Below are 25,922 nucleotides of genomic sequence, written 5' to 3' on the forward strand. Positions count from 1 at the left end.
TGACATTGTGTTAGGTGGGAGAAACAACTCCTAAATATGTTCAAATTTGGTCACATAGTTTTCATTATGATGTGGAAACACTAGAGAGGGTCCAAAGAGACAATGACCAAAGTGATATCAGGACTCTGGAGTATTAGTTATGAAGAACATTTGAGGGAATGTAGATTACAGAGGTTGGTGGATGGGAGCAAAAGATGAGATATGACAGACCTTCAAGTTAGTTCAAGAATTATATCAGATTGATACAGAAGGAATTTTAAAAGGAGTGGATGTTAAGATTTGAAGAGCAAGTTGTCCATGGAAATTGTATGAAGGAAGAAGAGTGCGAGGAGTAGATTTTTTTATACGGTCGAGTGGGCCTCCCACGATGAGTCTGTTGACTCCGTAGATTTTACCAAAATAATAATAATAATAATATTTTCACTGAAATCAGCAACATTTCATGGGTTGACCAGACACATTATCCAGAATAGCAAGGATTTTGAAATGAATCTTCTCATTTTCACAATAGTCTTTCAATTCTTCATGCAACTCTCCTGAAAAATATTCACTCAAAATCTGTGATGTTATCCAGCCCTTCTTATTCAATCACCAAACAATAGTCTTGTCCATGATGAGTCTATTGACTCCGTGGATTTTACCAAAATAATAATAATAATATTTTAACTGAAATCAGGAACATTTAATGGGTGACCAGGCACATTATCCAGAATAGGAAGGATTTTGAAGGGAATCTTCGCATTTTCACAATAGACTTTCAATCTTCATGCAACTCTCCTAATATTCACTCAAAATCTATGATGTTACCTAGCCCCTTCTTATTCACTCACCAAACAACAGGCAATTTTGTGATGGATTTTCTGATTAATACACCATGAGAGGTCTTATTTTGTAGTTGCAAAAGCATTGCATCTCAAAAGCAACATTCAGTGGTCTTTGGCAGCTTTAAACCCAGGTGCCATCTTCTCTTCATTGGATATGTAGGTATGACTGGACATATGCTTCCAACAGACCAGTTTTATCTAGATTAAACACTTACTTTGGTGTAACCTCCTACTATCTTTGCTTTGAATAGATCAGAAATTTTTCAGTGGCAATGTGATCTGCAGCTGCAGCCTTGCCAGTCCTGTTGAGATTGTGGAATGCATAGTAACTCTTGTATCGGTCAAACCACCCCCACAACTCGCAGCAAAAGGTCAGTTGCTTTTCATCTTTTGTCAGATCTTCATACAAATAATAAATTTGTAGTTTATTGTAGTACAATTTGTATTTGTAGTATAAATTTATTTATAGTTATGCCACAGATACCTTTAAAGATTAGATCTTCATACAAATTCTTCATCTTCCATTGTATGACTGCTTCAGATAAAGGTATGTTCTGCTGGTTTTGATTGATCCATATAGCCAGCATTCTTTCCATTTTCTCAATTGCATGAGATCAAGATTTCATTACTCTGGTCATGCTGAGATTCATGGACAATTGAGCACTCTTACAAATTGTATTAGCCTTATCATGAATGGTTCACTGTAGAATCACTTAGTCCCAGGGTGACAGGGCTTTTCTTCCTGGTAACTGGTTTTCATCCCACAAAACAAACAAACCAGCCAGAAGTTAACGGGCATAATAGACTAGCTTAAGTTGCTTCAATCATAACTCCAGATAGCTAATAGCTAGCTTGCTAATCACTGGAATTTGTCTTTCTCACCAAGTCTTCGGATCAAGCTTTTTACATTATTGCAGTACCCGATTTTTTAATGAATGAGATTAATTATTTAGATATTTGATTAGCTGTACCATCCTTAAAACAGATGCAAATTACTAACACTAATGTGTATACTGAACTCAATTATAATTTTTAAACCTTGAATATTTAATAAGTTAGATTTTTAAACATTCATTTCAGATAGCTGCAAATTTATGCATGATCGTTCAGATTACAAGCATGGTTGGCAGTTAGAACTGGAAATGGCTAATAATACATATGGGGAAGAGGATTCTACAAAATATGAAATTGATTCTGATGACGATATATTGCCCTTCAAGTGTTTCATATGTCGGGAGTCCTTCAAAAATCCTGTTGTTACTAAGTAAGACAATCTTCATTTTCTTGTATAATTTAATTTTAATGTAAAATTCATTTATTCATCAACATGATTGTTTCTATGTAGTAATGATTCTCATCTTGAAGTTCATTGAGGTCTGAGTGAATCATTAATGAATTGGCTGATATAGGTTTGACACTATTGTGGTTGATCTGTAAGTTCCAGTGCACATTTTCTCTCTCTTATTAATATTTTATTTTTAAAAAGGTTAGTCTATCAATAGCTTGCTGTTAATGAATAACTGTAGTTACACAAATGGCCATTCTTCCTGTTCAAAGAAAATTTGAAATTAATCGATTTAATTAATTTGAAATTAATCGATGACAAGCCATTCCTGGAGGTTGCAAAAGGAGGCTGTGAGCAAGAGGGTGAGGAGTGGTTTCTTTGCATGAAGAGTGGTTGAACCATGGAATGCATTGCCTGATAGAGTGGTGAGAGCAAGAACAGTCAATGAGTTCAAGGAGTGGTATGATAGACTTTGTGTTTCCTAGGAAGGACCTCCCACAATGAGTCTCTTAACTCCATGGAGGCCTGAATCTTTGCTTTACTTTGATAAGACTTCATCTGTGCACTTGAGGACAGATAGAGAAAATATCATCCTCAAAGTTTAAAGCAGAAGAGTATAGACACTTTATATTTCATCTCTAGAACAGTGTTTCTATATTATTTAACTCTTAACCTGTGATACTGCTGTACTGTGGGTTTGCAACTTTTTGTAAGGAACTCAAGGTTGGAGGGGGGTGGGGTGTTTGTGGAAAAGAAGAAATCATGTGATCATATCAAAAATTCCAACAGCTACATGTTAAAGTAGCAAAACAAGTTGCCGGAAGACTTCAGTAAGAATATAGAAGAGAAATATCATGAAAGTAACAACGTTCTTTAGTTACTCTAAAAAAAAACAACTAAGAAATGGAGTAAAGTGCCCTAAAGGAATTGGAGATAATGAAGGCTACATAAGAAATGTCTATCTTCATGTGATTGAAGATAGATATTCCCAATGTTTGAAGTAATTACTTTAAAAAATTGTTAAAATGACAGAATAGGATAGAAAATAATCAAGAGAAATGTAGTATTAATATATACTTCTGAATTCCTCTTGAAAATATTCAGAAGAAGTTCAGGAGTATATATCAATACTGGAAGTAGAAAAGTCATCAGAAACATGAAATGTGGAAAGATAGCTGAAGTAGCTGCCTTTCCAGAAATATTTATAGCATCTTTAATTCTAGAATATCTAGAATCTGATCAAATATTTAGATGATATTTAACCAGAAATGCTCACATGTGTATGCATAAAAGTTTTAACAGTGATTATTGCATAATTCAGGTCAAATTCTGGATGATTGGTATAGAGCACCTGTAGTATAGTACCTATCTATAAAAAAAAAAGGAAATAAAATTGAATATGAAAATTACATAGCGATTTTTCTGCTGAATTCCTAGTAAGATTTATATAAGCATGCTTGATAAGAGGATACGAAAGTCTGGAAAATAAACTTCGGAAGAACAAGCAAGTCAAACAGAAGTTGTCAGGACTAGATTTTGCATCATCAAATTCCTGCCATGTACCCTCAAGGGACGTACAGGATATGATAGTACTACATGAAAAATTTACATCATTACTAACTTCCTATCTACAATTTTCCTCCAGATCAGTCTGTTACTTGTCAAGACTCCAACATTATCAGATCTTATATTTCTATAGTCTAAGGCACTTTTTACCGTATCAATCCACCTATATCTTGTTCTTCCTCTGGGTCGTTTTCCTGCTAACTTGGCAGAGAACACTTGTTTTGCTAATCTTTCCTCGCCCATTCTGTTTAAGTGACCATACCACCTGAGATTAGCTCTGCTAACGCATTCCCTAATCTTTCTCAGAACTCTCATATCTGCAGTCTCTAGTCTTTGGTCAAGTGTTTTACTTCTGACCCAGCTCTCAGATCCATAAGTTAAAACTGGTTTGAACACTATCTTGTATACAGCTAATTTAGTGTTCAGACTAATTTCTCTCTTATTCCATATGCATTTATTCGATTGATTTTGCTTTGAGATAAAGGAGAATCTGAATAAATTATTGGTAAGTGAATGTAACAGCAAGTTCAGCGTCGTAAAGTCAGGTTTAGTAAGGTTTAGAAATTTGATAGGCAAGGTTGGGATGAAAAGTATACTGGTGGGGAAAATTTGAAGAGGATGGATGAGATTTGGGAGCAGTGATAGACAACCTGAAATTTAGGTGTTAGGTATTGTTCAGATTTTATGAGCAATGTAATCCCTAAACCTCCTCATTATTGCTATAATAATTATATTGTATAGTTCGCCCACCGATTTGAGGTCCCTCGAAACTACTGCGCATGTCAGAAAAAGGAGAATCCATTCCGATAATAGGGTAATCAGTCTGTCTTCTGGGATGTAATAATAAACAAACTGAGTTTGTTTATTATTACAGGTCGGAAAATTTAACTTTTCTTTTACGAACATTGTTGTTTTTAAAGTGTAACTATTTTGCTTGTATAACAGTTGGAAAAATGTACGTAGAGTGTTAATACGTGCAAATACTGCGTTCTACATAAAACAATGTCACTTCGCTCCATGATAAGTTTCCTTTTATTCTGGGACTTTTTAAAACAAAATCCGATTTCATGAAGTATTTTCCTTAAAGTTTCTCTTTTCCAAGGAAAATTAATTTTTTCTTTAAGCACAGGAATCAATTTCGGAACAGTTGGCACTCTTTTCTCGACCATGTAAAATTCGTGAATAGCTCTTCTTATAACGTCTACATCAAAATCATTCAAAGCTACGGTTTCGATGGTTTTCTTTACTCTGGCGCTTTTTTTTTTTTTTTTTTAGGAGATTTAAATTTTGGCTTACCTTCACCTTTTGATTCCCTACGAATTCTTTTAACAGTCGACCCCGATACGCCCACAATTGCACTTGCACGTTTTATGACTTGAGAAAGGGGAACAAGAAGACGGCCTTCTGACGATTCTTTTTCGCAGAATGTCAGCACATTATTCAATATTCTTTTGCAAGAGCTACTGAAACGTGTAACAATAGAACTTGTTGACTGTACTGGATCCATCATACAAATTAATAATAAAAAAATAATGCAAAAAGAGAATAACAAAAATCAAGCTAGTACTAGTACAGCGACAGACAAGAAAGCACGTGATTTCGCATGTTGGTGACCAATTCGTACGTCCTTCATTTCTTTCTCCCCTTCAGCATGAATCGACTATTCTTGGCACAAAGCCAAGAAGGGACCTAGAAGTGGTGGGCGAACTATATTATATATTAAAGGACGAGGACCTTGACATATAGAAGTAAAGAAGGCATGGTTTCATTGTATAAGGGCTTAATCATAAATTATAGATTATTATTATGCATGGATTTGGTCACCCATTTTTCATGGGGATGAGGATATATTAGAATGGATCCAGAAATAATGGACTTAAGGCACTTTCTAGTCAGTGGAATGTATGATAGATTGAGGGAATGCCATTTGCATTCTCTCTCTCTCTCTCTCTCTCTCTTTGTGGTGTGTGCATGTGCGCGCGCACACTGTTATACACAACTAATCTAGTTTTACTTTAATTAAATATTTGATGTCAAATTTCATTATTTTTAACATTATGTATGTAAGTAAAGAAGTCCCGCTTGGTGAATACATGCTTGGATCAGATTAATTCATGAAGTTGGAAACTACCTGTATTTGAAATGCACTTATGGTACGCATTTTTTTTTTTTTTTTTTTTTTTTATGTGATGCCTGTTGTCAATGTTAACGTTCTGCTGTAATAAAATTGTGAATTATCACATTGTATTTACATTTATAACCCTAAAATGTTGATATTTTCTGTTTTTTTTTTAATATCTAGATATCATTTGTGGTAATTCCAGTAACGTTGGCACTTATCATGTCATAGCAGTAGATTATTTTTATTGCCCTAATTAAAGACCATGAAAAGAAAGCACGAGAACAACCATGTTTGGTCTGTTATTTTTCTGATGCCTAACCATATTAGCGCATTAAAGTTTTCCAACTTTTCACTGGTGGGATCATTAGTAAAGATTAATTTTTTTTTAAATTAATTTAGTCAATGGTAGAATGTTCAAATTTTTACTTGTATTCACAGCTTGAAGGGAGAAGGAGCAGAGAAGACTGTATTACTAATACCTGAAAAGAATTATCTCTCTTCTTCCTCTTCTGCTCATGGCAGGTTGAGTTCCTCAAAGACAAATTGCATAATTTCTTTCTGTCTGCTGTCTTTTTGTGTAGTTCTCTTATGGCATTTAAGTGGATGCTTTCTTTTATGTTGTCAATCCATCTTTTTTTTGTCGTCTTCTTCTGCTGGGCTGTCCTTCAATTCTGCCATTTAATGTTTGGTAGTCTTTCTGGGTTTCATTCTTGAAACATGTCCAAACCAGCTTGGTTGGCTCTTTTTTTGGTGTATTGTAATTATTATTTCCTTGAAGTTAAGTTCTTCTCTGACTTTTTCATTTGTTTTTCTTTCTGTCCAGTTTATATTATTGCTTTTTCTTAGGCATTTCATCTCAAATGTGCATAGAGTTGATCCATTTCTTTTTTTCTTAGGATCCAGCATTCTGAGCCATAAAGTACTGTGGGAATTATCATTGTTTCATATATCTTTAGTTTCAGTTCTTTACTTAATCTTTTATTGTTCCATATTTTTTCTAGTCTGCCTATTGTTATCCATCCATTACTAATCCTATATTTTATGGTTTCTGAAAAAAGAGATCTTCAGTGATCACTGAGCCTAGGTAATTGAATTTTTTTTACTTGTTCTACATTATTGTTTCCTATTTTCATTTGGATTTCTCCCTTCTCCCCTTTTTCTTTTCCTATTACCATTATTTTTGTTTTACTAAAGTTGATTTTCATATCATATTTGCTACTTATTTGATGCAGTTTGATCAAAATATTTTCTTATTTTTCTTGGCTGTCTGCAGTGATAACTATGTCATCAGCATACTTTAAGTGTGTTATATTTCTTCCATTTATTATGCTTTCGCACATGTACTACTTTTAGGTTAAATAAATATGGTAAGAATGGGCATCCTTGCATAACTCCTTTTTTAATTACATACTTCTAATTTTTTAGGAAATGACAATGTAAACTAAATTATTAATTATAAAAACTACCTATATTTCAGCAATGTTAATTGCTATCCTCAGGAATCACAAAACAATATGTGCGTGCAGGCACTCACACTAAGCAAATGAGGCTGAAGAAAGACAACTGTCCTAAAGGTGACCCATAGCAGGCTAAATTGGGTTATCTTGGCTGTTGTGCTGATGATCTTAGAATTTAAGCTTCCCAAATTTGGGGCAATCTTACGCACCCAAATTTGTTGAGGTTTGGGAAGTTTTTTCAAAGCTTAGACTGGTTCAAGGAATAATCTTTCATACTTGTACTTGCTGTGCCACATTCTGTGGTAGGTGTCCAATGCATGGTCAGCAAGCCCTGAGTGGCTGTATTGGTGGAACTAGATGTAGTCCTTGTGTTCGGATATCCTGATATTGGCTGTCCTGCCTGTTTGGCAGTAGTAGGACAGTTTGCAACTGCAAGGGACCTGGTATACTCCAGGTAGGTCTAGGGGTATTGGCTGGTCTTTGGTGGAGCAGATAAGAGATGCCAATTTCTTATGTGGTTTGTAACTGGTTTTGAGGTCACATTTTCTTAGGATTTTTGTTAATTTTTCAAATGTACCCTGTTTATATGGAATGGTGATAGATTTAGAGTAATCTCTGTTATGAAGAGGGAGGGAGCTTATGGTTAATATTTTTGGGGGGAATTGTGGCCATTGGTTTAGCATTGTTATCTGAACTGATTAATTTTGCCCTGTTATATAGGGTTTTTATAATCCCATATTGTTGGTGTGTGTGTGGGGGGGTGACTGCTGGTGATATATCTACCTGTATGTGTAGGTTTTTCTGTAAACAGAGAAATCCAGGGATCCATCAGGCTGGCATTTGTAATCAGAATTTTTAACTCTGTTTTGAATAATCCTCATAAATATTTTATAACAGTGACTTAGAAGGATAATGGCCCTGTAATAGTGCAAGATCTGGCATCTCCTTTTTTTTGTGAATGGGTATGATCTGACCTGTTCTCCAGTCAGTTGGTATACTTCTTTTCTTTAATATTTTTTTCAACAGTTTCCTTAAGTAATTTGTTGTGCTTTCCCCTCCTTTTTCCAGAACTTCTTTTTTGAGTATTGTCTGTGTCTGATGCTTTATCATTTTTCATTCTTTGATTGCTCTGCATATTTCTTCATTCAGGATATCTTTTGTATTCTTCAGCTGCAAATGTCTCTTTAAAGTGATTAGTCCATGTCTTTTATTGTTTCACTGCTACTTGTTGTAGTTCCACCATTTTGCAACATTGAAACTGAGTTGGAGTATGTTCTAGTTATTTCTTTAACTATTTCATAAATGGTCTTGGAGTTGTGTTTTTTTGTATATATTTTCACACATTCCTGCTTTTCCTTCTAAATATGTGGGTTTTGCTTTTTTCTGATCTGAAAAAAAAAATCTTTTTTCAGATTTATAGTATTCTGTTTTCTTCATTATCTTCTTTTGAGAGATTAAATTTTGATGTTCTTTTTCTTTCTCGTAAATCCATAATTTCTGGTCTAATTCAGTCTTTATTTGCTCTTGTTTGGTAGCCTAAGTGCTTTTCTGCTTATCTTTGTCTTTTTTCCAAGACTGAAGCTGTATCTAGAATAAGATTATTCAAGTTTTCTTCCAGTGCTCTTTGGTAATTAGATCTGGTTTAGTTATCTTTTGAGTTTTAAGATGTCTATTTTCCTTTGTATTTGGTGGTTTGTTCTATTCCTTTTAAGACTGATTTTTAGTTTGGCTGGTAGTAGTTCATGGTCTGTCAGACATTTTGTAATGAATATTTCAATTTTTTATTGATGATTATATAGTCTATACAGTTTTTAATTTCATTGTTTGGTGATGTCCAGGTATATTTATGCTATAGCCTGTGGTAGAATAAGATATTTATGATAAACAGTTGATTTATTTTGCAAAAATTAATCAAGTCCTCACCTCTCTCATTCATATCTCCATGTCCAAACTTTCCCATTACTTCTGCTGTATCTTCAGAGTATTGACGAATCTTTTTGAATTAAAATCTCCCATAATAATCATATCTCGTTTGCTTGTTGATTAGTGCTACACCTTCTCTATGATGGTTATCTTTTCTTACCTTTCTTTCTTCACTTTTCCCCCTCACCTGTCCAGTGAATCTCTGCAACTCATTTCCCATTTAAACAGTTTGAGCTCTCTCTCTCTATCAGTTTTAATTTGCCAGGTTTGCATAGTGTTCTGATACTGATGGTTAAAATATATGTGAAGTTTGCATTCCACATAGCTGTCTTCACATCTACTCTATGTGGGCTTGAGTTAGGTGCATCAGCTTCCCTGTACATGGTAGCATTATTTCTACTTTTTCTATTTGTTAGCTGATCCATCTTTGAGGATTTTAGGCATTTAATACAGCTGGTTTGCCACTCCTCTGCTGTATATGCTACTTTGAGTGGACCGTGAAGGAAGTAGGCCGCCCCAACTGCAAAAAAGTACAGACACTTTTTGCAGTTGCTCCTAACATGGGGAACAGACTGCATTCACCAGTAATCCTTCACTGGGGCCCTTACTGAGTTCTGACAGTTGCAACCAGCTGAGTCAAAGTTATTTATAGAGGTATGCTTCTCTGAAGATTCTTCTGCAGAATCGTTGCAGAAGAATCATTGAGATATATGATTTTAATGGGGCTATTGGTCTTCACAGAGGTCCTTTGGAATCCTCATGGAAAGGTGTTTCCAAGGAGGAAGTTCCCAGGGGATACAGCAAGGATGTGGACTTAACTCATCCCTTGAAAAGAATTACATATTGTAATAATAATAATTATTATTATTATTCGAGACCTCCAGGGAGTCAAGGACTCATCGAGGGGGTCTATAAATCACCCAACCCAGCTGTCATATCTTCCCTTAAATTCATTCACACTAGATGCACTCACTACTCCTAAAGGCAAATTATTCCACTCACTCACTGCTCTCTGGGAGAAAAAACCTACTCTTACCGCTTTCTTGACTGCAAATAAATTTAACTTCCATGGATGGCCCCTGTGTTCTCTCCCCACCTTCCATATAACGAAAAATTTCGTCAGTTGATATCCTATAACACCCATTCAAAAGTTCATAGACCTCTATCATATCACCCCCTCTTTCCCCTGTTAACCAGTCTACAATTCACATACTTGCAATCTGTCCTCAAAATCTAAATCCCATAATCCAGATATAATCTTTGTAACTCTTCTTTGCACCCTTTCTACAGCTTCTTTATCTCCTTGGAACCCTGGAGACCAAATCTATGCACAATAATCCAGGTGTAGTCTTATCAAAGCTTTATAAAGAGGCAAAATGACTTCCTTATTCTTATATGTCAAGGTTTGCTTCAACATCGCAATTATTCTCTAAGTTGTATTTGCAACTTTTGCTATGTGACCTTTGAACTTCAAATTCCTATCCACCAATATGCTAAGACCCTTGTCTCCTCAGTTTCTTGTAGCATAACCCTGCTAATATCATATGCCAATGGAACTCTAATCATGCCAAAGTGCATAACTTTATACTTGCTGACATTAAACCAACAGCCATTTTCGTTTGCCCAAATTTCCAGCCTATTCAAATCATTTTGTAAGTGAATATCAGTAGCCTATCTTCGCATCATCGGCAAACAATTGCACAATCTGATGTTAGATTCTGCCTGATGTCATTAATGTACAGATTGAATAATAATGGCCCAAGGACTGAACTCTTAGGTACACCATTCATGTGGTATCATTCCTGGTCACCTTAAATCTGGCAGATTCACACCCACTGTATACAACTTTTTGATATTGATATCTATCTGTCAGCCATTCCCTGATCCAAGTCAAGAGTTTATATTCCAATCCCATATTCTCCAGTTTATGCAACAGCCTTTCATGTGGTATCCTATCAAATGCCTTAGAAAAATTCAACATTATCATAGTGTATCCATCCCCTTTATCCAACTCAGCCATAACGTTGTTATAAAATATAAACACATTGCTAAAGCATGACCTTCCTTTAGTAAACCCATGCTTCTCCTTGCAGAGTATAGCTTGTTTGTCTACCCATTTCTGTATGCAAGTTCTTACCAACTTCTCTAAAATCTTCACTACCACACCAGAGATACCGATGAGTCAGTAGTTAGACACATCAGTTTTTGCACCATCCTTGTACAATGGAACTATCATACATTCCTTCTATTCCTGTGGTATCATTCCTGAGCTGAAACTCAAGTTATGCAAACATGTGAAAGGCCTAGCCAATTTGGCTGAACATACCTTTAGCAAATGGGCTGATAATCCATTTGTCCATATAAGTTCTTATCCAGGTTATGCAACAGCTCTTCAGCCTCATTTTCATGAACCTCTAACTCTTCATCCAATATAGCAGTAGCACTGTGCACTATGTTACGTACTCCTGGTTAATATATCGTAGTAAAGTGAGCACTCATTAACTGAACAATCTCATTAGCTTCTGACACTATGCATTCAATAAAGTTATTCTTTCACATTCATTCTTTCTTTTGCTTGCAGCATAACGATGAAATTCTTTTGAATTACCTTTAGCTTACATAGTGAATTTCTTTTCACACTCCGATTTAGCATTCCTCACAATACTTGTTACTTTTCTGGCCTGAGCTTTATATTTCATGATTCCTCTCACTGTTATTCTCAAGATATTCTTTCCACATCATTTTCTTTTTGTGGATTTCTTGCTTAATAAGGTTGGATATCATTTCACTTCCAACCTATTTATTCTTCGAACATTAGGGATACATTCAGATACCACCTCATTTAAGCACTTTTTCAAAAATTCCCATGCATTGCTGACATTTTTCCCATTCAGTAAGTGATATCATTGGACCAAAGATAGAATCGCAGTTTTAAATTGCTGTTTTAATCGCAGCATCAATACAATTAGATACTTCCCAAGAAAGTAAAGTATGATCACTGTCACCAGTTGGTGGTAAAATAGCCATATTCTTAACAGAGACCCCTTCTGGCACTATGAGCAAATCCAACACTCTTTGACTTCGAGTTCCTTCTTTCACATGCTGCTTGAGAAATTGTCTCATAACAATTCAATAAATTCCTCTTCTTTCTTATCATGAGATTTCTCTTCTACCCATTAAAAATTAAAATTAAAGTCACCCATAATGATCATTCGTTTGGTACCCATAAGACTAAATTGGCGATGCATTTCTTCGTCCCCTGCAACTGAGCTGCCAGGTCTATAGCAACACTCCACCATTTTGTTCACCTCCACTTCACACCAGATAGACTCAAACTCACCGCTACATGGGACATTGTTACCATCATTGTTTTCTTATGTTTCTACCCTAACTGGACTTAAGTCATCTGATATCATTAGTAGTATTCCTCCTTCTCTCCTATTCATTCTGTCATTCCTAAAAATAGTATACCTATTACACTCGATCCCACTTACCATATCTGATTCTGATAGCCAGGTTTCACTAATGCCAACAATCTTAGGCTACATTGTATTCAATAAAGCAATGAACTCAATCCCTTTGTTTCTAATGCTCCTGGTATTTGTGTATAGAAATAATAAACTACCACTTATATATTTGGTTTAATCCTTCATCCAAGTGTTTGCACCTGAAGTATTTTCAGGACTGGGGCAACTCGTGGTAAAGGTGGTATAAGTTCTAATCACTTGCCTTAGTATCCCATAATGCAAAACACATCTCCTTGCAGACATGTATAATGCAATGCATTAAGGGAAGGGTCACTACCCAGACCAGTTTTGATCTTTATTGAGGTCTCGTCAGTGGGAGCCAGACCCAGATCTGGTGATACTAAGGTGGAAGTAATGCAGAAGTCATATCACCATATACCAGTTGCCAAAAGGTATCAACACCTTATTAAAATTCTCTGGGTTAAACCAAATATATAATTGGTAGCATAGCCAAGTTGAAAAAACCTCCATCAATAAATTACCACCTAGCCTGTTCTTATAATTAGATATATAATCTGTTTGGTATTGTTCTAGAATTTTCTCTTTTCCTTCCCAAAGCATATTTTTTAACCCCTTCACCACATACATAACATGTTTGAGGACATTCATATCTTTATCGTGTTTGCATACCATAACTGAACTTTCACACACATTTTTCTCATTCCTCCCTTGATGATCTAGTTTCTCTGACTCTCTGAATTAGGATGCCAAATGAATGGATGAAGGATGCTCCTGATGCCAAATGAATTCAAGTACAGACCATCCTTCTTATACAAGTCTTTTCTGCCATTAAACACACTGCAGACATGTAAAAACTCACATCAATTTCTTCTAACAGCCTGCACATGAAATCATTTGCCATCATTGCCCTCCTTCTTAACTTGGTACTGTCATATCTGAGTAGCAATCCCACAATTTTTATTCTCTCACATTTCTTTCTCGCTTCTTCCAACAGACCGTTCATATCTTCTCTCATACTATATTTGTCACTACTTAAATTATTAGTACCAACCCGAACCACCGTCTTTTTTACTTTTCAATTACATTCATATTTTTAATTTTTGCCCCCTGGGAAACTAGAAGTGGTGACTCCCTTGGCAAGCACAAATTTTAAGACCGAGCTGCCATACCATATTACCTCTTTTTTCTTAGATTTAAACTGACTTACCTTGTTGTTATTAATATTATGATTCTTCTTCTTTTCAGCCATTTTCTGTCCACTGCAGGACGAAGGCCTCCTCCAGTTCTTTCCATCTTTCTCTGTTCTTGGCAATGGTTGACCAATTTTTCCCAACAAATTTTGACAGTTCATCACTCCACTTTCTTTTAGGACGTCCTCGGCCTCGTTTTCCTTCTTTTGGAATCCATTTTGTTAGTATATATAGTGATCCATCACTCATCTTCTCTCCTGGATAGATGTCTGGCCCATTTCCATTTTAGTCGCTTATGGTGAAAAATTATGTCAGTGATGTGAGTCTAGCTTCTTATCCAGGTGTTTCGCTTCTTATCTTTTAATGTGATGCCTAGCTTCAACCTCTCCATTTTTCTATGAGTTGTTGTTAGTTTATTTGCCAGTGCTTTTGTTAGCGACCAAGTTTCACAACCATATTATGATTACCAACTTCATTACTTTCCTGCCTGTTCTTGTTCTAATCCTTTTTTCTTATCATGTCTGAAAGTTTAGTCAAACGTTTTTCCACCTTTTCCAATTCTCTGGTCAATTTTCTAATAATTTCTTTTAATTGAGATATTTCTAATGTCAACTTATCCTCAGATAAATTATCATCATCACTGCAGCAGTACTTTTGTTCATCAAGACAAACACTCCTCAGTAGTAAGAACTTGAGCTTTAGACACTGCCTTGTTACGACGAGTTTTTGGCACTATTAAGAATAGTAAAAACTAAAAATATTTCTACAATTATGTTATAAAATTCTGTAGGATAATAATTACACTAAAAAACTACAATAATATACTAAAAATACACAATTAAATCCAAGAAAACACTTAATAAATCAATAAAACTTTTTTAAATAACGAAACCTATGGTGCGTTCATAATTAGAAGAAACACGTATAAACCACAGTGAAAATTATTTAATTGTAAATATTTCATCCTAAGTATCTTAGGACATCATCAGTACAGTATTTAAACAAAATTAGGAATAACATACAGTTAGGGCGCATGATTACAATAGAATCTCATGAAAACGTGCATAACGTGGGAAGTAGTAAAAAAAAAAAAAAATAAAAATAAAAAAAAAAAAAAAAAGTTAATTATTTAACACAATTTTGTATGATAATTTCCCATACTTTAGGAATAGTAAGAACGTCGTTGGGTTTTAGGTTTGGTCTGTGTAGTAGGGCTTCAGAACTTTCTTTGTATAAACGTTCATGTTTAAATAAAGATCTATGTAAAAGTTTAGCCTTTTCCCAATGATCACTATGGTTTGGATTTTCAATTCCGTGTTGAGAGAGGCCAGATTTCTGCGGTTTAAGAAGACGAATGTGGTCTTGATGTTCCGAGATGCGTTTCTGAACAGACCTACCTGTCTGTCCAAAGTAGGATAATTTGCATGAGCATGGAATCTCATAAACACCAGGTAACATCAAGGGTGAGAATTTGTCCTTAGAAGGTAATAAGTTGTAAATTTGGTTGATAGGTTTGTAAGTTCTCGGAACTTACGTGTGTTTCTTCTAATTATAAATCAATAAAATCACAGATTTTTCAGGAGCTTTCTAACAGCACATCTTTTCACCAGATACTCAATAACAGCGATTCCCTGATGGAAGTTTTTTCACTTGGCTATACTACCAATTATATATTTGGTTTAATCCTATATCCAAGTGTAAGCAAACAAAGTTTGTGTCTGAAGTATTTTCAGGACTGGGGCAACTCGTGGTAAAGGTGGAGTAAGTTTTAATCACTTGTCTTAGTATCTTCCATAATGCAAAACACATCTCCTTGCGAACATGTATAATGCTATGCATTAAGGGAAGGGCTACTACCTAGACCAGTTTCGACCTTTATTGAGGCCTCACCAGTGGAAGCCAGACCCAGAGGCAGTGATACTTACGTGGAAGTAATGCAGAAGTCATATCACCATATACCAGTTGCCAAAAGGTGTCAACGCCTTATTATTAAAATTCTCTGGTTTAGAGATAGTTGATGGAAGTATTTTCACTTGGCTATGCTACTAATTATATATTTGGTTTAATCCTTTATCCAAGTGTAAGCAAACAAAGTTTGAACCTGAAGTTAGCTTACACTGGATAAAGGATTAAACCAAATATATAATTGGTAGCATAGCCAAGTGAAAAACCTTCCATCAACTATCTCTAATCCAGAGAATTTTAAAAATAAGGTGTTGACACCTTTTGGCAACTGGTATATGGTGATATGACTTCTGCATTACTTCCACTTTAGTATCATTGCCTCTGGGTCTGGCTCCCACTGATGAGACCTCAATGAAGGTCAAAACCAGTCTGGTTTTGACCTTCATATTTGAAGTCAAAACATTCGGGTCAAAACCAGTCTGGTTTTGACCCGAAACCTTTCCCTTAATGCAGTGTTTCTCAAAGTGTGGTATGCGAAAGGTCTTTGGGGGGAGGGGCACGTGGCAATTTTCAGCTGTGCATGATTAATGCATGGAATCATTATATTTCTCAACAAATGGTGCAATTAGAGACAACTGAGATAAAAAGCACTAACTAATGAATCACATCCCCCCCCATCCAACAAAAACTACTGTATAGACTTAAGCAAAACCATATGTTGCTGGGGCAACATATATTTTTGCTTGACACCACCCTGTCGTGAACATGTTAAAACTAACAAATATATAGTGAATGTGTTTCAGATATTATGGAATTTGGTTGAAGAAAATTAGCATTTCAACTCAACTGTTGAAATGCTAATTTGTCTTTGGTTCACGCAGTCTTGTTAATACTGCACCAATCATATGCAGCTCTGCATATCTCAAGTCTTGTAAATTACTGGTAATTTTTGCTTGAAATAATGGGAAAGAAGATGAAGCTATTTGGGTAGATGACTTTGATAATGCACACAAGAAAACTGTTCTTGGTGCCTAAAGTAGCAATAGTGAGTAGGAGCTTCTTGGTAAGTCACATCATTTGCATTTTTTTTCTTCTGAAAACTTTAGTTTCCAAAAATCCCCGCATATGTTTCGCACTACGATTTTTTAGCTTTAATTTTGGGGAAAAAGTGCAAGTTATATTTGAGTAAATACAGTAATTTTGTTTAGCTTTCAAATTCTTAAGTATGGATCATTTGTTAAAGATTGGATTTATAAAACCCACAAAAGAGAGGGGTGCTTAAGGGTCAAAGCTGTATAACTGAGAGGAGACCTCCACATAGCCTTTAAAGGAATGCGGAGAACCGACCAGGGCTTCTGACCTAATGTCCAATCCTCACCTTCTCGTGGTGCACCCTGTTGGGTATCTACTTTGATACTGAACGAACGAGGATGGGCTGGCAATTTGGAATTTAGCCGACCAAATTGTATTCTTATTGGTTAAACCAAAATAAAAAATGATGGTACAACATGACAAAATTTCATGCCGGCTGGGGCGTCGCCCGGTTAAACAAGGCCCCCGTTGTTTTCGCCAGGGAACCAGGGCGAACAGCGAAAAGTCAGCTACTGGAACAAATCTGAAAACAAACCCCAACTCAACATCACCAGAGTTAAAGATTGGTACTATCAACGTAAGAAGCCTGAATGGCAAAGAAATGGAGCTAGCTGAGGAATTAGATAAGTACCAGATCGACATAATAGGGGTGACTGAAACAAAAAAGACAAAAACTGGTGAAGATCTTTCTGAGCAATAAATACAAAATTATATTCAGGCAATGACAATCAAGGAAAAGAAGGAGTAGGCATAGTATTCAACACAAAATACGAGGCTAATCTTCTGGAATGGCAGTCAGTCTCAAGTAGAGTAATGTGTGCAAATATGAGAATGGGGAACTGGACAATGAGACTTATTTGTGCCTATGGTCCCACAGAAGGTTCTACTAAGGTAGAAGTGGAGGAATTTTTTGAGGCTTTAGAAAAAGCAACTGACACAATGAAAAAGGAAAAGTTGGTCCTTGTTGGGGATATAAATAGTAGAGTAGGAAATGATTGTGAGACATACAAAAATATTTTGGGAAAATTTGGAGAAAAGAGCAAAGCTAATAATAATGGCAAATATCTGTTGGATTTCTGCTCAGGACATGGACTGATTATTACTAACACCATGTTCCAACATAAAAAAGTGCACAAATTCACATGGAGAGAAGAGGCTAGGAATAAGAAAAGTCTCATTGACTATGTTATTGTTGATAGTGATGTTTTCTCCCTGGTGCAGGACACCAGAGTGTACAGAGGATTTAATGAAATCCTCTGTACACTCTGGTGAACAGAGTGTACAGAGGATTTCTGGCTAAATGAAATAAGCAGTGATGACAGCATAGTGATAAAAAAACACTGACCAGGCATGCAGTCAGGAATACATATCCATACTTGAAGTAGAAAAAGCCATCAAAGACTTGAAATGTGGAAAGGCAGCAGGAGTAGATGATATTCGACCAGAAATGCTAAAGTATGGTGGTATAAGAGTCTTACAGTGGCTGCACTGCATAGTTCAGAAAGCCTGGACAGAGGGACGAATTCCCGATGATTGGAGTAGAGCTCTCATAGTACCCATATATAAAAAGGGAAATAAAACTGAATGTGAGAATTACAGAGGTATTTCCCTACTGAGTGTTCCTGGCAAGATCTATGCAAGTATACTTGAGAAACGGTTGAGAAGAATTGTGGAAGAAAAGTTTGGTGAAGAACAAGCTGGATTCAGGCCAAATAGAGGCTGTCAGGATCAGATCTTCACTTTACGACAAATAGTCGAGAAAGCATGGGAATATAACAAAGATCTGTATTTAAGTTTTGTCGATTTGGAAAAGGCATATGACAAGGTGCCAAGAGAGAAGCTATTCAATACGCTTCAGTTATATGGTGTCAATGGGGCATTATATCAAGCAATACTTAGTCTTTATTTGAGTTGTGAGTCAGCAGTTAGAATTGAAGGAAGTACAGGAAGATGGTTTAATGTTAAATCTGGTTTGAGACAAGGATGTACATTATCCCCTCTGTTATTCATTATCTATATGGATCACATTATGAAGGAATGTGGTATTAAACCTGATATCAAAATTGGAGATGTTAATGTCAGCTCTTTGCTTTATGCAGATGATGTTATACTTCTAAATAAATCTGCTACAAGTCTGCAAGATTCTCTGACTAAATTGAATAGCTGTTGTAATAGATATGATATGAAGGTCAGCAATAAAAAGACAAAGACAATGAAAATAGGCAGAATCATTGAAAATGTCAACTGTGTTGTGAATGGAGAACCTGTGGAACAAGTAAAACATTTCAGCTACTTAGGCACAATTTTTACTGAAGATGGTAAACTAAATATAGAAATAGACAACAGAATCAGCAAAGCTGGTATCGTGGGAAGTCAATTGAATAAATTCATATGGAATAAGAAAGAAATTAGTCGGAACACTAAATTAGCTGTATTCAAATGACTGTGTTCAAACCAATTTTAACTTATGGATCTGAGAGCTGGGTCAGAAGTAAAACACTTGACCAAAGACTAGAGACCGCAGATATGAGAGTCCTGAGAAAGATTAGAGGCGTGAACAGATGGTATCAATGGCAATATCATATTAAAAATGAGGATATTAGGAAAGAACTTGACATTGTCAGCATCCAGGACTGCGTTAGCAGAGCTAATCTCAGATGGTATGGTCACTTAAATAGAATGGGAGAGGAAAGATTAGCAAAACAAGTGTTCTCTGCCAGGTTGGCAGGAAAACGACCCAGAGGAAGACCAAGATATAGGTGGATTGATAGGGTACAAAGTGCCTTAGACGATAAAAATGTAAGATCTGATAATGTTGGAGTCTTGACAAGTAACAGACTGATTTGGAGGAAAATTGTAGATAGGAAGTTAGTAATGATGTAATTTTTTCATGTAGTACTGTCATATCCTGTACACCCCTTGAGGGTACATGGCAGGAATTTGATGATGATGATGACAAAAGAGAGCAATATAGCAAATACAAGTAGCTGTAAGCAACAAGTAAACATTGATATTGCATCTGGATCAAATGAAATTGATAAGGGGTGTGTCGTCTGACATCTCTAGAGAACCAACTATGAGAAGATAAAAGATCTTCGTAAGTATGATATGAATTACTTGAAATGTGGATCTTCATGGATGGGAAATGAAGATGAACCTATTCCAAATTTTGTTCTGTTAAAAATAAATCATATTTTTTGTTTACGTGAACATGTAAATTCAAATAAAATAGACATTTACAATGAAATATACTTTATTTATTATTTGATAAGGGGGGTACTTGGTAAAATTGAAAATTTAAGAAAGTGTACGCAGATATCTGAAGTTTGAGAAACACTGCCTTAATGCATAGCATTATACATGTCTGCAAGGAGATGTGCTTTACATTATGAGAGATACTAAGGCAAGTGATCAGAACTTACTCCACCTTTACCACGAGTTGTCCCAGTCCTGAAAATACTTCAGGTGCAAACTTTGTTTGCTTACACTTGGATAAAGGATCAAACTAAATATATAATTAATAGCGATTCCCTTTTGCAGTAGTTTCCAACTCATCTAATAGGGGAAATTTTCAGTTTCTCCAAATAGACGAATATATGTTTATTCATTGAAAACAGAAATCAAGTGTTAGATATTATTAGATAATTATTTTTGAAATATTAGAAACGACATTTTATGCACTGATAATTATTATTTTTATGTGACACCTCCATGAAATCCAAAGACTCATTATGGGAGAGTCACCACACCCACCCACCCATTATGTATCCACCAGTAAGCCACATAATGTACTGTCTGCCTTTATGCAAAATAATGCTAATGAGTTTCTAGGAAGAAAACCTACTATTTCCATATGAGATTGAATAAGTCACCTTCAACTGAAAAAAAAAAAAAAAAAAGTCCACATAAAGATTACTCTTATCAAGACAAGAATCAAGTCTAGGGCTTTTTTAGTCAAAAGATGTACTATTCCATAATTCTAATAATTGTATAATGATAATGTGTGAACTTGAGCTTTTTTTTTTTCCTAACATCATTTCAAAATCTGCCTAAATATTTTTGTTATAAAAATTGAAAAAAGACTAAAACAAAAACAGCCTCTAACATAGTCATAACATATCTTTTAGCTGAAAAGATCAAGGTGTATTCTTAGGAGAGGAAGGAACCTGTCTATAGGCACGAATTGGCCAACAAACTGAGGACACATCAATGGGTAGTCTCCTCTTTCTCCCACACTAGTTAACTATTTCATGGAAAGATTCGAACAATGGATATTGCATAGCATTTCCTAAGCCATCTTAATGGTACAGATATGTTGATATTTTCATAGTTTGGCATGGGTCTCGTATAGATATACATGAGTTCATCAATTAGATCACCTATTACCAACCAGATGGTAGCCTTCGCTTTTCAGTATTCAGAAAGAAAACACATTCATCCTCTTTCACACCATAATTGTCAAAAATCTGGCACCATTAAGACTTTAGTACATCAAGCACACTCTCTTTGCCCCACTAAATTGCTGCTCTTCCAAGAAATCATATCAAGTCCACATTCCTTGCTTGGCTTTACCAAATTGTATATCAACAAGATAATAATTATAGAGTTTCCTTGTCATCTGATATAACCAAACTACTTAGATCTGTTGGCCTAAGTATCCTTCTATCCTATCAACAAGATATCTACTTGTTATCTTGTTGATAGGATATGCAGCTGTGCAGCTCCATGAGCTAGAGCAAGCGGGACTTATGGAGCACGCTATCAACACCAGACACCAAGTTCTTGGGAAGAAAATTAAGGTTCTCCATAAAAGTAATAATATCTTGAAACATTAATACAAAGAGTTGTAAGACATTGCTACATTGACCGATTCTAAATAGAAATGATGAACTTAATTATCCCTCTTATGGGAAATAGTTCTTCACAAATTCCAGAATTAACTTGAATTTAATTAAATTTTTTATTTATTATTAAATCTCATTAAAGTTATTTTTACTAGAACCTTGATATAATTAGACCATGACACTCTACATCATGTATGTGCAGTTCATATGTGCCATTGTTGAATATACCATTTCTATTCTTGTTGTTTAATTTGAAAAGTCATACTGAAAATACCCTTGATACTAGGGTGAAAATTGTATACTAATAAAAAAATATAAGTTAAACTAATTTTTAATGGCACTTGTGGCATCATTTATTAAACACACATATTCACAAGAATATATAATAACTTTATTACTGAAATATTTCAACCAGAAACTAAGTGGTCATCATCAGTGTATCAGCATAATCACAAGTTGATGCTAGAAAAAAGAATGTTAATGCTATTTAGAGCTGAGCCATGTGCTGGATGCCACCTAGTGGGTGGTTACATAAATTTAAGTGATTTTAGTTGAATTTATTTAAATAAAGAAATGACAAGCATTTTTATATTAAAAAAAAATTCTACGAATTCTACAAACAGATTGAAGGAACCACCATGGGAAGCCCCTTGTCATCTGCACTGGCTAATTTCTAAGAGCATCTTGAAAAATCCCTGTGCTCTTCAATATAACCCCAACCTTCTTTTTGGGTTCAATATGTAGGTGATTGTGTTTGCCATCTGGCCAAATACCTCTACTTACCTTTTAACCAAAATCAACAGCCTACACCCAAGCATCAACTTCACTATAGAAAAGAAAAGAATGGATATTAGCCTTCCACATATCTTTTCCTGGTACCCCTTCTGGAATACTTACTACTTCTATTCACCATAAACCGACCTTCACAGGCTGCTACATACAGCAAAATTATGTCAAAAAAAAAAAGATGCCTTTTTTTGACACAATCCATGAAAAAAAATAGGCATCTTCAAATCTTTGCCCAACACAGTACATGTTATCTGCTCCGATTCCCAATCTTTCCAACAAGAACGAGCACCATCCAATGCATCTTACTATAGATTGGTTTCACCTCAAGGAAGTTTAAATGCATCTTGGACTCTTACAAGCCCATTGAACCAATAACCCTGAGCAGTAAGTCCCTATCTCATATATCACAGACATCTCAGAGACAATTGCCAAGATCCTTAAAAGATACAATTTAGTTCCCACTTTTTTGCCTATCAACAAAATCTCCTCCTGACTATCATCCACTAAAGATAAACAGTCCCCTCTCTCTCTCTCTCTCTCTCTTTCTCCCCCATCTGGTGTTTACCAAGTTCAGTGTGAGTGCCTCCATTTTTTACTTTGGACAACAGGATGTTCTGTTGAAAAACAATTACAAGAATACCAGTCTTATATTAACAACAATAAACCTGAAAAATCTGGCCTTGCTCAGCATGGAGTGGACACTGACCACAATATCCTATGGAACACTCTCCTTTTACATCAGTGCAGATTTAGGCTTGGGCAGTTATTTAAAGAGGGTGCTGAAGCACTTTTACACCACCCAAAACTAAAATTGAAATGATTGTCTATCCATGGCCAAGATATGGGAGAGAGTCTCATCCTCATAAATGGCAAGCCATAGTGTGTTCTCCCCATTATTATTATTTTTTTTTAATATGATGCTTGCCATTTCTTTATTTAAATAAATAAATAAATTTAATTTTAATTCAAATCATCTTATTTAAATTTGAGCTGTAATTGTAATCTTATTGTAACTACCTACTAGGTGACATCCATCATGTGGCTCAAATCTATAAACAGGATTAACATTCTTTGTTCTAGCTTCACCGTGTGATTATACTAATACACTGATGATCACCATTTAGTTTCTGATTGAAAAATTTGCAGTAATAAATAATAAAACGGATTTAACTTATTATATATTCTTGTGAATATGTATGTCTAATAAACCATACATAAGTTAAATCCATTTTGTTATTTTGGAACATTTCAGTAGTTTGTTATAACTGTATTACAATATTGAATGTAAAAATATATGCTTATTTACGATTACATATTTCTTGTTTTTTATCATTTAGGTGCAAACATTATTTCTGTGAAAATTGTGCCTTGGGCAATTATCGTAAATCTACTCGGTGTTTTGTTTGTGGCCTGCAGACTATGGGAGTCTTTAATCCTGCGAAAGGTTAGTGTTGTCTTCTAAAAATCTTGTAGGTTATTTTTGTAGGATTAGTTTTTCGTTATATTACAAAAAAAAAAATAATAATAATAATAATAATACTAATAAAAGTTGCCAGAGATAACACATATAAGATACTTGACAAAACAATGAAAACATCATAGTAAGGACACTAATTAGGATGGTATAAATATGCGATATATAATTATCAGAGCGCATGGAAGTAGTATTCGAGGAATTTTACATCATTCTCTCATAAAGTTCATCAATTCTATTTGATGAAGATGGAAACTGCAGTTGCAGGTGACTTTCCAGACAAATAGTTCATCTGGCAACCAAAAGGGCTATGAAAGGTGGCAAGTTTTTTTTCGTCTTATAAACCAACCAGCATCTTATTATTATTAACATCGGATCTCCATAGAGTCAGAGACTCATTGTGGAAGGTACTATCACACACAAAGCTTGTCCAGCTGTGCCTTAAATTGATTCAACTGTCTACAATCACAGCACATTCCACTCACCAACCCACTCTCCATACAAACAACTTGTTCCTCACTCCTCTGCTTACATCCTCTTTATATAGTTTCCAGGGATGGCCTCTTGTTCTCCCCCCCCCCCATTCTATGAAAAATTTATTCCATATCAACCTGGTAACCCTCTGACTTACAAGGCTTTGCAATTTACATTACTTCAATCTGCCTTCATACTCCACATTCCAAAGACCACTGACCACCTTTGTGAATCTTCTCTGGACCCTTTCTAACATATCCTCGTCACCATGAAAACTTAGTGACCAAATCTATGCACGATGATCCAGCCTTATATAGTGGTATCATAATCTCTTTATTTCGGGGCACATCATTGCCATTATTTGATATAATGACTTCACAACTTGTTCAGTGTGGCCCTGAATTTCAGGTCCTTGTTCACCACCACTCCCAGATACCTATATACCATGATACCTATCTTACAGCCAGTCACAGATCCACCTCACTAGTCTGTTATCCAATCCCATCTGTTTCATTTTATTTAACAGCTTGCTGTGTGGCAGTCTATCAAAATCTAAGTATACCATTGCATCTCCCTTGTCCAAGACATTTGTCACCTTGTTATAGTACATAAGTTAGTAAAACATGATCTCCCTTTAACAAACTCATGCTAATAACAAAAGGGAATACTGCTGTTATCAACCTATTTCTGTATCCTAGTTCTCACTGATTTCTCCAGTACCTCAATCACAACTCTAGATATACAGATTGGCCTATAATTTGTAGCCACAGCCTTATCACCACCTTAATGCAGTGGAACAGTTTTATTTTCTTTTTCCACAACAATTTCCACTCTCTTGGAACATGTGTTGTTGCAAGACTATTCTTAAACAGGCATGCTAATGATACTGGAATATTTCCTTAAGACATGCATTGATGCGCCATCAAATCCTTTCGCCTTATTTGACATCAAGCTTATTTATTCCCTCATGATTTCACCCTGATATGGATGGAACACCCTTATAAATTGTAGAAGTCACCATTCTACAATTTTCATCCATTAACATTATCTTACCATAATCATTTTTCCTTCTACTTGCCACATATCTGAAAAACTAGGGTTTTTCTTGACCTGATTTGCTAATTTCTTCTGATACTGTAGTTTTGCTGTTCTTACCAACTGAGTCACCTTCCTGGCCTACTCTCTATACTTCTCATGCAATTAATTGTTACCATTATTTGACTTGTGCTTCCTTCACAGTATCACTTTCTTCCAAATTTCATTTTTAATTCCTTTATTCATCCATTTTAAACACCTACTTTAGTCAGTTTTTTTTTTTTTTTTTGACCTTCAGAATACATTTGCACATCGTTCTTGTTAAATATCTTTTTTTCAATTCCCTCACAGCATTTATTTCCCTCCTGCCTACTAATATTTTCATAATCACATACTTTGTAATTCCGCATATATCCTTTACTCACAGAAGTCTTCATGTAGCTAGTCACAACCC

The 25,922-nt window shown here is 35.3% G+C and overlaps 1 protein-coding gene across 1 annotated transcript in view; it reads left to right on the forward strand.

The window, feature by feature from the left end:
• mdlc (RING finger protein mdlc) overlaps positions 1-25,922 on the forward strand; it is a 159,067-nt gene that overhangs the window by 124,031 nt on the left and 9,114 nt on the right. The window contains exons 7-8 of the mRNA XM_090404918.1: positions 1,905-2,088; positions 23,823-23,929. Of these exons, the coding sequence (XP_090261044.1) occupies positions 1,905-2,088; positions 23,823-23,929 (291 nt within the window). The remainder of the gene's footprint in view (positions 1-1,904; positions 2,089-23,822; positions 23,930-25,922) is intronic.

This window comes from Typopeltis vanoorti, chromosome 15, assembly GCF_054136105.1.
Source record: "Typopeltis vanoorti isolate ZY-2024b chromosome 15, IOZ_Tvanoo_1.0, whole genome shotgun sequence".
Lineage (NCBI taxonomy): Eukaryota > Metazoa > Arthropoda > Arachnida > Uropygi > Thelyphonidae > Typopeltis > Typopeltis vanoorti.